General features: G+C 42.8%; 1 protein-coding gene across 1 annotated transcript in view; it reads left to right on the plus strand.

The window, feature by feature from the left end:
- Nucleotides 1-8,376: 8,376 nt before the first annotated feature.
- NOSTRIN (nitric oxide synthase trafficking) overlaps nucleotides 8,377-13,555 on the plus strand; it is a 52,732-nt gene continuing 47,553 nt past the window's right edge. The window contains exon 1 of the mRNA XM_034642219.1: nucleotides 8,377-8,464. Within this exon, the coding sequence (XP_034498110.1) occupies nucleotides 8,438-8,464 (27 nt within the window). The 5' untranslated portion in view covers nucleotides 8,377-8,437. The remainder of the gene's footprint in view (nucleotides 8,465-13,555) is intronic.

Below are 13,555 nucleotides of genomic sequence, written 5' to 3' on the forward strand. Positions count from 1 at the left end.
GGCTGGCGGAACCTAAGATCTGAGTAAACGGCTTCAAACACTCTGCCCTCAGTCCCAGAGGTACGCGATGGCTTTAACAAATACATTAGTTTATACTTTGGAATAGGTAATGCAAGCTCATCATATAAAATGCCAAATGTGTAAAGCTCCCGCTTGTCTCCATGCCATTTCCAGCGCCTCGGCTCCGGGTACAGAAGGAATCACAATAAATAACCATTTGGAGCATTTTCGTTTTCTTTCTGAGATTCTATCTTCATAACCTGGCAGTGATTTATAGGAAATAACTATAAATTGATGATTTATAACGTGGATATATGACTAAGGTGGAAAAGGCAAATAAATCCCGCAGGTGGCATTTTATTTACATATGCAAAGCTGCCAAGCTCGTATTTTGCCCTGGAGACTAAAGCAGGCCTGTCCTGGACATTGCGGTGTGCGTATTAATTAAAATCTGTAAGACTGGTCCTAGATGAGCTTAGAAAAATGTAAGTAATGGCACATGAATATTAACATAGGTGATCAAATGAAGATATAATGTAATTTGGATGAATCTGCATTTGTAAAATATTCTTCTTACGCTTTTTTTAAGTTAAAGCCATCGATCATGGCTGTAGGATGACTTGATTAGTAATTGGTTGTCCATTAGTCTTCATTTCCTACAGCTCATGAGGGAAAAGTAAATGTATGCTAATTTGTTTAAGGCAATTTAGTCTATTTAATTTCATCTTTATTCTCTATTAACGCCTGGAGATTTTAAATTAATATATATGAAACTCGGACATGCACAGTGACAATTCACCCAAGCACACTGAATGCAAGGCTAGTTTGTGTTTATAAAGTTAGTTATGACCATTTGGACTTCGGTTTAACAAGTAGGTATTTTTTATGAAGCAGAAAGCTTATTTTGTGCAATTTTAAAACCACAATATAATTAATACAAACTGAGCATAAAAGTTATCTCAGATGCTGCAAATTAGGCTGGCTGTTAACAATCACAGTATCCCCGTGTTCATCCCTGCTCCTGTTACAGTGTAAAACACTCATTAGCGCTTCTAAATTAGATGGATTTTTTTTTTCCAACCTGAGGGTTTGGGCAAACTTACTTTTTTTTTTTTAATGTATGCATTAAAACAAGGCTTTAGAAATGTATTTTTCAGCTTCGGGAAGATATGGAAATTAAGCAAGCTAATCACTGTAGCAACCAGAGACTAAAAATGAAAAGCAATTTAGTCAGAATGAGATTGCTTCTACGCTGTTCTCTGAGGGTGATGGGTGGGAGTGATGTCATGTCTCGTAAATACTGTCCATGGTTCTCACGTGCCTGATATGGCAGCAGAGACGGTACCGGTGCTCTGTCAGCTCAAACAAGGCAAGGAGTCGGCTTCGTCCAGGACTCAGAAAAGGGGTGGCCCTGGGGAGATATGTCAAGGTGCCTTGAAGATGCGGTGAGCTGCCCGCCAGCCTCTCTGTCTGCCCCGCTGAGCCCTGGAACCTGGCAGCATGGCTCAGCTTTCCTGCTCACTCGATCATCGGGGACACAGGCCAGCTGCCATAAGCCCAGGGGCTGTCCCTTTACATTCCTCCTGCTGGAGAAATAGTGAAAATTCTCTTAGACATGCTCAGCAAAGTTTGCAAAACTTAGCTCATTTTAGACTCCAGCTTTCTCAAATGTATTCTTAGCATTAGGCCACTCTTTGATTTTATCTTTGGTCCTAAGACTCTTCCTCTTCTGTTTCTATCTTTTTAACCAACAAATCTCCAAGCAAGTTCTCTAAGTGGCCCCTGGGGATTCTTTTGATTCCTTCTCAGTTTCCTGTTTGTCAAGGCCATTTTTAATAAGAGTGTCAGAGATTCCCAAGTGCATTTGGGCCATTTCCCATTTTAGAGTTCCTGCCCAGAAGGTCACACTTATCTTCATCCTCAGTGTTTTGAACTCTGCTTCCTGAGAACTGAAGATACAGGTCCGCCCATAAGCAACATTCCCTGTCTTGTCAATGGAAAGGAACTAGCTAATGAGGTCACTTTCTCAGTATGGAATTCAGTGAAATGAAAACAAATATTTATTGAACATTTCCTTGCTCCAGGCACTTTGTTATAAAGAGCTGGCTGAGGACTGTGGGAGGCAGACCATTAAACTAGTAATTTCAATACAATGGGATAAATGAGGTAGGTGTGATGGATAATGGTATACAAAGGCAAGAGTATACTGTGTCTGGGGAAAATGACACTAGCTGGGCTTTGGAGAGAAATCAAAGTCAACTAGGCCAACATAAAGGTAGAAGGAACCAGCATTGTGCAAAGTGTGGAGGTATGAACTAACAAGGCTCGCTGACATCATTTCACTTATCAGTTTTTCGTTTTTAAAAATTAAAGTTAGCATAACTGCTATTCTTAAGTGTTGTCTTATTTTGTTTCTAAAACAATGTAGGTTTGGTTCAAATGTGAATATTATCCAGAAACGTACGCCAAGTTGGGAGACTTCCATAGTCTCAACTTTCAGGGTTATGTTATTTGTCTGTCTAGTATATGTGTGTCCAGATCTTTTTTTCTTACATATGCACCAAACTAGAATCATACGTATTCTTTTACAACCTGTTTCTAAGTCAGTACATATAGCTCAATATTTTATACTCTCTCCTGTTCTTGGATATTTTGTATCCCAGTGTTTGGGTTGACCGGCAGCATAGTGTAGTAATTAAACATGGAAGCATTAGAGCCAGATGAATCCCAGCTATACCATCACTAACTGTGCGACCTTGGGTAAGTCATTTAACCACCCTGTGTAACCAAAGTCAGTTCTCTCCTCGGTGAGTCATAGATAGAAATTGTATCAGGTGAGTTGTCGCACAGAGGAAATTTATTTGCAGCAAATAAGGAGATAACGGGGGATAACTTCCAGAGCCATGACTCCCCAAGCAAGGGTGAATGGGTTCCTATGCAGAGGCAGGCATAAGGTTGCACCTGCCTCAAGGAAACATTGTATATTATATAAAAGAGGCTTGTGCTCCTCCTGGGGCAGAGATTTTAGTATAATAACCAGATAAAGGTAAGTGTTGGTCATCCCAGAGGCCACTCTGTGGTCCATCTGCGCTGGTGCGAATCCGGGTTTTAGCTCAAACTGGTCCGGGTGGTCTGGGCCACCAGACCTCTTCCTCTGGGCAGTCGTTATTGCTTGAGAGTAGTTTCAGTTTCCCTCACGGAATGGTATGCCTGTAGGGTCCTTTGCCTGAATTAAGAGATAAGCTGGAAAGAAGAATTTAAGGAAAACTGTGGGACAAAGGTGGGTGGGTACAAGCAGGCGGGCAGTAAGGTCAGGTCTTGGGGTTTAGCTGGTGACATCTGTGCCTGTGTCCCTATGTGAATTAGAAAGATGAAAACAATACGGAGCTATCTCGGGTGATTGTCACGGTGATTAAATAAGCTAGTATTGCAAAGTAGTTAGAATAGCACCTGACAGATGGTAAGTTCTCTAAAAGTGAGCTCATATTACCATAAAGTATTTAACCAGGTTGTGATATTGTTTGATTAATTTTTTTAAAGATTTTATTTATTTATTTGATAGAGATAGAGACAGCCAGCGAGAGAGGGAACACAAGCAGGGGGAGTGAGAGGAAGATGCAGGCTCACAGCAGAGGGAGCCTGATGTGGGGCTCGATCCCAGAACGCCGGGATCACGCCCTGAGCCAAAGGCAGACGCTTAACCGCTGTGCTACCCAGGCGCCCCTGTTTGATTAATTTTTTTATTGAAGTATAGTTGACACACAATGTTACATTGGTTTCCGGTGTACAACACGGTGATTCGACAAGTTTATAAGCTATGCCATGCTCACCACAAGTGTAGCACAGCTGTCACCACACAGGGCTTGACCGTACTCCCTACACTGTGCTTTTCGTTCTTGTGACTTTTCCATCCCATATCTGGAAGCCTGTACCTCCCACCCCCCTTTGCCCACTTTGCCCATCCCCCCCACGCTCTTGCCCTCTGGAGATCATCATCAGTTTGTTCTCTGTATTTATGAGTGTGCTTCAGCCTTTTGTTTGTTCATTCATTCGTTTTGTCTTTTAGATTCCATATGTGAGTGAAGTCATATGGTATTTATCTTTCCCTGTCTGACTTATTTCATTTAGCATATACTCTCTAGGTCCATCCATCGTATTGCAAATGGCAAGATCTCATTCTTTTTTTATAGCTGAGTAATATTCCAGTGTGTGTGTGTGTGTGTGTGTGTGTGTGTGTGAATGCATATATACACACACCACATCTTCTTTATCCATTCCTCTATTGATGGATACGGGTTGCTTCCTTATCTTGGCCATTGTAAATAATGCTATAATAAGCAGAGGGGTGCCTCTATCTTTTTGAATTAGTGTTTTTGTTTGGGTAAATAGCTAGGATCTACTGGACCATATGTTATTTCTATTTTTAATTTTTTGAGGAACCCCATACTTTTTACTTCAGTAGCTGCACTGGTCCCTATTGATGGATGTTTGTGCCATTTCCAATTTTTTAATGCTTTGGGTTCTACAGAAACTTCCAAGGCAAGTTATGAATCGCCCTTAGCCTCTCTTACATTTGAGCTCCTGTTTCTTTCTAAATTACCAATACCCAACCACTGCTTATAAGCACTTAACAAACGTTACCGCGTTGCTGACTCCTCTTGGAAGCAGCGCAGAGTGGGTCGAGGAGAATACGGTGAAGTGGCTTCCAGGCTAGTCCCAAGGGAGTTCAGCGCAAGTGTTCTTTCTGCAGGGATGCCATGCCAGGATTGCGAATGCTGAGCATAGATGGGGAAAGGAAGCAGGAAGACTGGCATCTGAGGTGTCAGTCAATGAGTCAAGCTGGAGGCCTGGGCTGGAAAGAAGCCAAAGAATGTGTGCAAGCCAGAGACAAACCTTGAGGACAAAAAACTCAAAGGGATGCCTTGGGAACCAAATATTTTAGTGTACCTTCTGTGAGATGCTTCACTTTATATAGCTCTCATTTACCTGTAGATACAGGGTTAAGATCGACAGGAACCAAGGACAGGCCGCCCCAAGATAGGCCACTTGACATGAAGATGACTTTGAGTTAAAAAGTTATCAAAATCCAGCAAAGTCAGGAAAAGCTCTTTGCCTTCCCCCACAAACGCCTGAAAGAACTGAGACAGAGAAACTGCTCCAGGAAGAGAGCTATCACCATAGATAACTACATTAGGGATGGTAGGGATGGTCAACTGGGAGGAACCTAATAGGTCCTGTTTGTTCCAAGTCTTCTCTTTGTCCCACTGTTTCCGAGTGGCCCGGCAAACATTGATTTACCAAACATTTACTCTTTTTCATTCTTCCTGAAGATTACATTCCTTTGCTTTGAAGACACAGCCCCTTACCCCTTTCTCCTTAGTTCAGAATGACATGTATACCTTATTTTGCCTGACTGCCTTTGGAATTTCCCTGTATATGTGGGTTTCCTGTACATATGTTAGTATTAAATTTGATTTTCTCCCATTAATTTGTCTCATGTCAATTTGATTCTTAGTGTGGCTAGAAGGACCCTGAAGGGTGCAGGAATGCTTCCTTCCCCATAATATTAATTCCGAAACTACAAGGCTCTTCTCCCTCATGCTCACACAGGAACTCAGCTCCTTCCTCCCGCGCTCCCTGGACCATTTCTGGGAGTCAGGGGACGGGGAATTCTCAGAGGCACAAGGACAAATGTACTTACCCCCAGGTGGCTCATCAGTCACAGCCTCTGGTGCTGGAAACACCCTAGAGAACCTGCTTGGCTACTTGCTCCTCCCCCACCTGCCACCCCAGGCTACGTGTGCTTTACTGTATTCGTTGGGTCAGAAGGAAGAATGAACCTCCAAGTCTGCGTCTAGAGTCATTAGAGAATTAACTTTTTATTTCTTGCCATAAATTCAATCTCTGTTGGTGTTCCAAAAATGTCCTCTGAGGCTGGACTTGAGAAAGGGATGACCATGCCCTCCATTGTCTTTTCTGTCTTATCTTTTTAGTCATTCAAGAACAAATATTGACTGACCATTGTAGTGAATTTCATGTAAAACTAATCCCGATTCCCTGCCTTTTCTGTATCTAGGGGTGGACTCTCACCTACCCCCATGAATCTGGGGTGGCCTGTGACAGGCTTTCGTCAACCGAATATGGCTGAAGTGATGGTGTGTCAGTTCTAAGCCTGCACCTCAGAGGCTGTGGGTGCTTCCACTCACTCTCAGCTCCCCACCAGGCCCTGTGAATGGCCCAGGTTCAGCTACTGGCAGAAGAAAAACCTTCTCAGCCCACAGCCAAGCACCTGCCCAGCAGAACCCAGAAGAGCTGTGTGTGCAGATGACCTTCTTCCACATGAGGGATCCAGGGAGACCAGAAGTACCACCCAGCTAAACCACAGACTTGTGAACTAAGGAAGGTCTGTGCCATTCAAAGCCACTGGGTTTTCTGTTTGTTACACAGCATCATTCTGACAATGGATAACTGATACAATCCTCTTTCTGACCTCCCATATATATATACACACACACACACACTATGTATTATATATATATTATATATTGTATATATACAATAACTGATACAATCTTCTTTTTGACCATATATATTTCCCACCCCCCCAGGCTCAAACACCTCTCTGAAAAGCTCAACAAATGCCAAACTCTAGTTCTCAGTGTAGATTCAGCCCGGATACCCTGCTGCCCTTACAACAGTCTGTGAGAAGGCCACTGCAGCCAGAAGAAGGTATTTTAGTTCAGCAGATGTTAGGAGGCCTAAGGGAAAGCTAGTCAGCCTGCTGTGAGAAACACACATGAGTACGGGTGCAGCAATGCGCTACCGATCTTCAATAGGCCACAAAGATCCCAGGAAGCGTGGTGTGATGGCATTTCTTGTGCAAATCAGCAAGGGAGGCCTATCTCCCCATTTTGCACTGCGTTGGAGCCGAAACGAGACCAAGAGCCTCCGGAATCAGAAGGAAGGCGCTGAGCTGCCCCAGGCCCTGGAACCAAGGCTCCAGCCAAGTTGCTCTACAATCTCTGATGGCAGGAGGGAGCCCCCGGTGGGAATCCGAATGACATATTGGCTTCATTTTATCACCTGTCTCTACACGCCTTTAGGAATGCCAGGGTGCCTTATCTAATCCTAGCCCCTAGTTGCTACTGCTCAGCGTTGGAACCCCCGGTGATGAAGTCCCTTGGGAGAGTCTAAGGGGAGAGCACTGTGAAGCATGTGAACAGTGATTCCTGACTATGGACCGCTCTTCTCCATCTGATTGCAAGGCAGCGTCTCTTGTCTCAGTGTCCCCTTCCTCTTCATTCCTTATTTCTAGGGACTTTGAATGGAGCCTGCATACCTAGGACAGATGAATAGAGCTTGCCCACCCCGGGCGGCTCTGAAGTGTGCCACTGGGCTCTCCTGATGGAGCTCCTGTCAGACTGGGGGCCTGCCAGTCATGCCAAAGTTGCTTGCAGTCCAGCAAATGGCCACTGCAAGGCAACAGGCCATGAGCTGGAAACCTAAGGATTGACAACTGGGTGCAGAGAAAGCAATGAATGGTAAGTTGCTGATAGTTGATTTCCAGTTCTGTTTACCCTTTTGAGTCATAATAAACAAAAAGGTGAGGGTGAACATAGGAAAATCCTTCTTAACTTCATAGATTATCCTCTTGGGCTGAGAGTGAGGGTTGAGTTGAGTTAGGCCCTGTGAGATGGCTCATGTGTGCCCTGCTCCCTGATGGACTCTTCTAGACATTCTCCAACTATAGTCATAGTTCTGTGGGTGTGGCCTTAATTGTTTGGTACCTGGCCCTGGGGGGATTTGGGACAGGGCAATAGTGACTCAGTGTGTGTGTGTGTGTGTGTGTGTGTGTGTGTGTGTGTGTGTGTTAGATAAACAAGGTGGTTGGGGGTCTGAGCTCGGGATTGGTCAGTTTGCATATCTAAGTCACGCTTACAGGCCAATTGTTTGCTATCTCCAGGAATAGCTAATGTTAAGAGGGGCTGTCCCTCCTCAGGCCTGAAAGGCCCCAACATGCCAAAACGTCATAAAATAAAGAAAATTTAAAAATGTGATAAATACAGCAGGCCAGGAGACTATACGTCCTCCATATCTACCCTGAACACCCACATTCTTGGGACACTTGACCACTTCGGGGCCTTCTCACGAGGCCACACAGTTTAGGACCCAGGATTCTGCCCTCAAGTATTCACAGAAGTCATTCTTGGCACCTCAGTCCAGCTCTCTTGACCCAGAGCAGTTCTGTGCTTTTTCAGGAAACAAACGGGATGAAAGTGCTGGGCTGGGACTTCCTCCTCAGGGTGTTTGACAAGGACTGACGTACTCTAGGCCCTTTGAATACAGGCAGTCCAGGACACACCCAGCCTTGATTGTAGTTTCTTGAACGCTGAAGGCTGGAGCACAGGTAAAAGGACAGAAGGAAGAACATTCCAATATGAGGGACCCACTGACAGATTGCTCGGTGAGTGGCTCAGTGTGGTTTTGCACCTGTGGGTGAGAGGGTGGCCTTATAGGGGTAAATTTATGTATTAAGGGGTTTTAACTTAAGAAATTTGAGACGTTTGGAAGACAAACGTGTAGATACTGGATGTGATACAAAAGTCTCGTGGTTTTGCTTTGGTTTGATTTAAAACAACCCTTTCTAGCAAATGCCAGGGCAAGCTAATTGTCATCTTTTATCCTCATATTGTTGGAAAAACTTCGAGCGGGTATAGTGTCCTATTTGCTCGCAGATGGTGGCTGTTTAGAAAACATTCTTAAGATACACATCAGCAGTGCCAACATGGTGTGTAGAGTGGCTGCGCCAGCACTCAGAATCTGCAGCCGATTTGGGGCTCTGAGAATGAAGTTACAGTAGAGGGTTGTGGCGTGCTCCCCCATATCATGTGGAGCCCAGAATTTCAAGGTCTGCAAGTGGAAGGACTCGGTCTCCCCCCCACCCCCCTGCTCTGCCCGGCCTCCAGTGGTTCTCAGACTGGTCTCCCAACATGTTTGTCTAGTCCTGGGAGTGTTATCCAAAAGAAAAGATGGGTCAAAAGTCCAAAGATGGTGTGAGGTTGTTAACAGCAATAGTAGAGATGAAATTTAGAAAATAAGGAGCAATTAAAATAAGGCGTGTGGGGGCGTATATATTCTGGATGTAAAATAATCAAGAGTCATCAGAGTGTTAGCTCAAGAAAGGGGGGCCAAAAACTAAGATCAGTGACATCAGAAGCAAAGGGTTGCATTCATCCCTCAAGTATTTTATAAAAAAAAAAAAACCCAACAATAACAAATAAATGAGGGCTGCCATCAAGCCATAAAGAGGAAGAGCAACAGAGAAATTACTGGTTTCATTTTTGTTCATACAATGGACAAAGACAGGTTTAGAGAAGGTGTAAATGGGACCCCACAAAACGAGTTCATGAATCAGATGAGCTCAATGAGATGAAGTCATAATGGCTAGAAATATTAATAATGACCCTGTAATAGGAGGTGCTGTCTACTTTTACTTTTTTAAATACAAAAGTAAATATGTGTCTGGGGCGCCTGGGTGGCACAGCGGTTAAGCGTCTGCCTTCGGCTCAGGGTGTGATCCTGGCGTTACGGGATCAAGCCCCACATCAGGCTCCTCTGCTATGAGCCTGCTTCTTCCTCTCCCACTCTCCCTGCTTGTGTTCCCTCTCTCGCTGGCTGTCTCTATCTCTGTCAAAGAAATAAATAAAATCTTAAAAAAAAAAAAGTAAATATGTGTCTAATGTAAAAACGAATTCCAACAATGTAGTTGTATATAGATTCTAAGACGGAAAATTCTCCCCTTTAATTTCTTCCATCCCAAGCTTCTCTCCATTGGTAAGCACAGATAATTTTTTCAAAACAAGTCTTTTATTGTTCATGTATTTGCTGTTTATTTTTCTCTCTCTGCGTTTGCCCCGTTACCAAATATGAACCCCTCTTCTTTCTTCCCACGATACTTCGATGACGTTTTTCCATAGGGGTGGTTGAGTGAGACAGGAATGGGGTAAATGGAGGCAGAAACTTGACACCAAGTCACCAAAGAAGAAAGTCACGACCACGTGAAGAGTGAGATAGAAGAGAGAGAAACCGGGACCAAGTTAAGTTAATGCAACAATAACACGAACATGAACTAATAGCCTAATATCCTTTTCAGGCTGCCTTCAGATCAGGGTCTGGGAGACATGTTTCCTTCTGAGCAGCCCCCCAAGATAACCCGTCACCACTTGTGTGGGTCAGCTTCATGCTCCCTCCTTAACGTACTGAGGGGTTCTTTCCCCTCAGCTGAGCCACCTCCCCAAGGACTCCCAGCCTTGTCCACAACTTGAAGGTTATCTCTCTGGGCCCAGTGCCATCAAAGGTAGTCTGGGAGTCAAGACGAGGCGGATATCCCTTCAGCCAACGCTTCTAAATCCTCTCGAGTCATGGAATCTTTATTTATTTGCAATTGTTTCATTTTCCAGGGCTCACGTTGATTTCCTGGTGCAGTTCTAGCTTGTGCGTGGGGAAAAATGTTGTATGAACATGAAACTGCAGTTTGGCAACAGAATAAAACAAAGGAACGCACTGCCGATAAATGCTTCCGGAAACATGGGGGTGCTTTCGTGAGGAAGCCAAACAGAACCCAAAGCTTTAACCACCTGCAAAAGGTCCCATTCTGTCCCTAGGGCTGCATGGAACACAATAAATTCAAAAAGCCTTAGCTTAACTACAGTTTTTAGGCTGGTCTGCCCCAGTGGATCCATGTATGAAAATCCGTGGTTATGTGAAATTCAATGGGAAAAACGTGGCCTTTTTGTTTCTACTACTTTCTAACAGAAATTTAGAATTTACTTCAGAGGCACCTGGGTTGGCTCAGTCCGTTAAGCGTCTGCCTTCTGCTCAGGTCATGATCCCGGGGTCCTGGGATTGAGCCCCGTGCTGGGTGTCAGGCTTCCTGCTCAGTGGTCCCCCCTTTGTGCCCTCCTCGTGCCCCCCTCATGCCCCCCATGCCCCACCTCGTGCTCATGCTCTCTCTCTTAAATAATTAAAAAAAACCTTTAGAATTTACTTTAATTCTGAATATAAGCAACAAACTTCAGTACTACCACAGTGTCTGTGATTTGTAACCCAAAAAAATCACAGATATTTTGATGTAATATTACAGTGGTTGCAATTATCTAGAAATATTGTTTATATTATGTGTGATTTAGAAATTTGAGTTATCCTCAAGACTTGTTATTTAGTATGTTAATTTAAAAACACGTATAATTTTTAAATGTTTTATAAATATATATCAATATAATGGTTTTTTTTAATGATTTTTTATTATATTATGTTAGTCAATACAGTGCATCCCCGGATTCTGATGTAAAGTTCGATGCTCCATTAGTTGCGTATAGCACCCAGTGCACCATGCAATACGTGCCCTCCTTACTACCCATCACTGGTCTATCCCAATCCCCCACCCAATATAATGTTTCTTTTGTAATCCTATGTTATTTTATCTAATGCATTTAAAAATATTCTGAGTGAAATATAGATTTTACAACACAACCAAAGGAACCATAATACAAAAAAGTATTTTAAAATCTCTTTTTAAGTTCAGGCTCCAGTGACCAAGATAGGCTAATAGCTGGGCTATTCGACATCAAACAGCCTGGTCACTGTCTATGCTCAAATTATTAGTCCCCAGCGTAGCACAAAGATTGCCTAAATGTTGTGTAGGCTTTTAACACTTCTTCAGAATGTCAGAACTTATTTGAGGAAGATTTTTAAAGTTCTGTTTTTGCTAGTGATGTACTGTAGTGACTAACATAACATAATAAGAAATTAAAAAAAAATAAAGTTCTGTTTTTGAAAAGGAACAAAATTGGCTCTGGGCCTTAATGTCTTGATGCCTCTGAGTTTAACTTCTATACCTACAAAGAGAAAGAAAAGAGAAAGAAAGAAAGAAAGAAAGAAAGAAAGAAGAAAGAAAGAAAGAAAGAAAGAAAGAAAGAAAGAAAGAAAGAAAGAAAGAAAAAAAGAAAAGAAAAATGTCAAGTGAAATAATTTTCAAATCTAAGTGCAAGGAAATAGACAGGAATCGAATTATCTCCAAATGAAATAATCCAATCCTTTTTCTTTAAAAGCAGCACGTTCCTATGAAATAATGCCATAGAAATCGTGGGCAGATAACAAGCTGTAGCCAAGTTGATGGTTTACTCACTCATACAGTAGCCAAGTAGGGACCTGTCAAAGCAGGCATTTGGGGCTCCACACAGTCTGTCCGTTCCCTTAGCATTGTCAGCTGTTGAAGCAGTACCAGCCAGGCTGTGGGACGGCTCCTTGAACCCGGCTCACGTGCCAGTCTGGGCTTCCCATCACAGTGGCTCAGCCTGGGTCATGGGATGTTCACTTGCACTAAGACAGAGGATGCCATTACAATGGTCCATGGATTCTGAGGGATTCTGATGGATTCTTTTGCAGAGAAAAGTTGGCAGGTTGGCTCTGACCGCATCGATGTCCTCTGGCCTACAGCATCCCTGAGACATGAGATATGCCATCCACATCTCACGGGCCTGTTTCCTCCTCTGTAAAGTAAGAAGAGGAGAGGATGGAGTAGACTATGTTCTTTAATGTTCTATATCTCATAACTTCTGATGGCCTGTCACGGGGATTCCAAATCTTACCTAGATAGTCCCTTAATTAGAGGAGCAGTGGTTTGAAATATTATCCCTCATGAATCAGGATTCACGTGAAATCAGTAGCACAGTGCCTGTCGTATGAAAGACATCAAAAGTTTACTTGATTAAATATAAGTGGAATATCATGGTCTATTTAATACTATGAGGATATCACTGTCCAAAAACTTTCTATACTGCCATCTAGAATAGAAACGGGCTTTTCTGGAATAACTGGATTTAACCTTAATCATTCAAATTGTGGAAAATCAGAAAGAACAGCTAGTGCAGGGTTGATACGATGCATTTTATATTGTTGAGAAGTTATCTAATTATTCCATGTGCCTGTTACTTTGCTCCATTTTTGGTGAGGACAACATCTATACAATTGAATTTGTTTACAAATGCTGGGCAGAAGTATTTTTTTAAAGACGAATGGGAAATGCCTGTGTGTACCAGTTTTCTTGGTGAAGGGTTTTTTTAGGGGCTTGGAAATGTCCCAAATATTCCACCACTAGCCTGAACTCCCTTTATCAGGGAAAAAATACAGAACTTTTTTCCTAGTAACAAATGAGCCCAAGGAGAGACAGCATGTTAATAAAAATTCATATGGAAATGTAAGATCAATTGTAGGTTCTTTTCCTGGAATGAATATTTGGTAAGGGTGAGGTCTTTGAAAATTCAGTGGGTGGGGAAAGAACACCAAAAATTTACCTTTCATATGATTTTGACTAGAGAAAACACTTCTTGTGCTGGTTGATGACATTAGGAAGCCATTTGTACTGATCAAAACACTTGAAGGTAAATATTACTCTGAGTAAACTTAGTGTAATTATACTGATTAGCTATTTATAAATATATTTATTTCTGATGGTTTCTCTAATTCATTGGCTCACCTAATATTTCTTTTTTTT

The sequence above is a fragment of the Ailuropoda melanoleuca genome, chromosome 2, assembly GCF_002007445.2.
Source record: "Ailuropoda melanoleuca isolate Jingjing chromosome 2, ASM200744v2, whole genome shotgun sequence".
Classification (NCBI taxonomy): domain Eukaryota; kingdom Metazoa; phylum Chordata; class Mammalia; order Carnivora; family Ursidae; genus Ailuropoda; species Ailuropoda melanoleuca.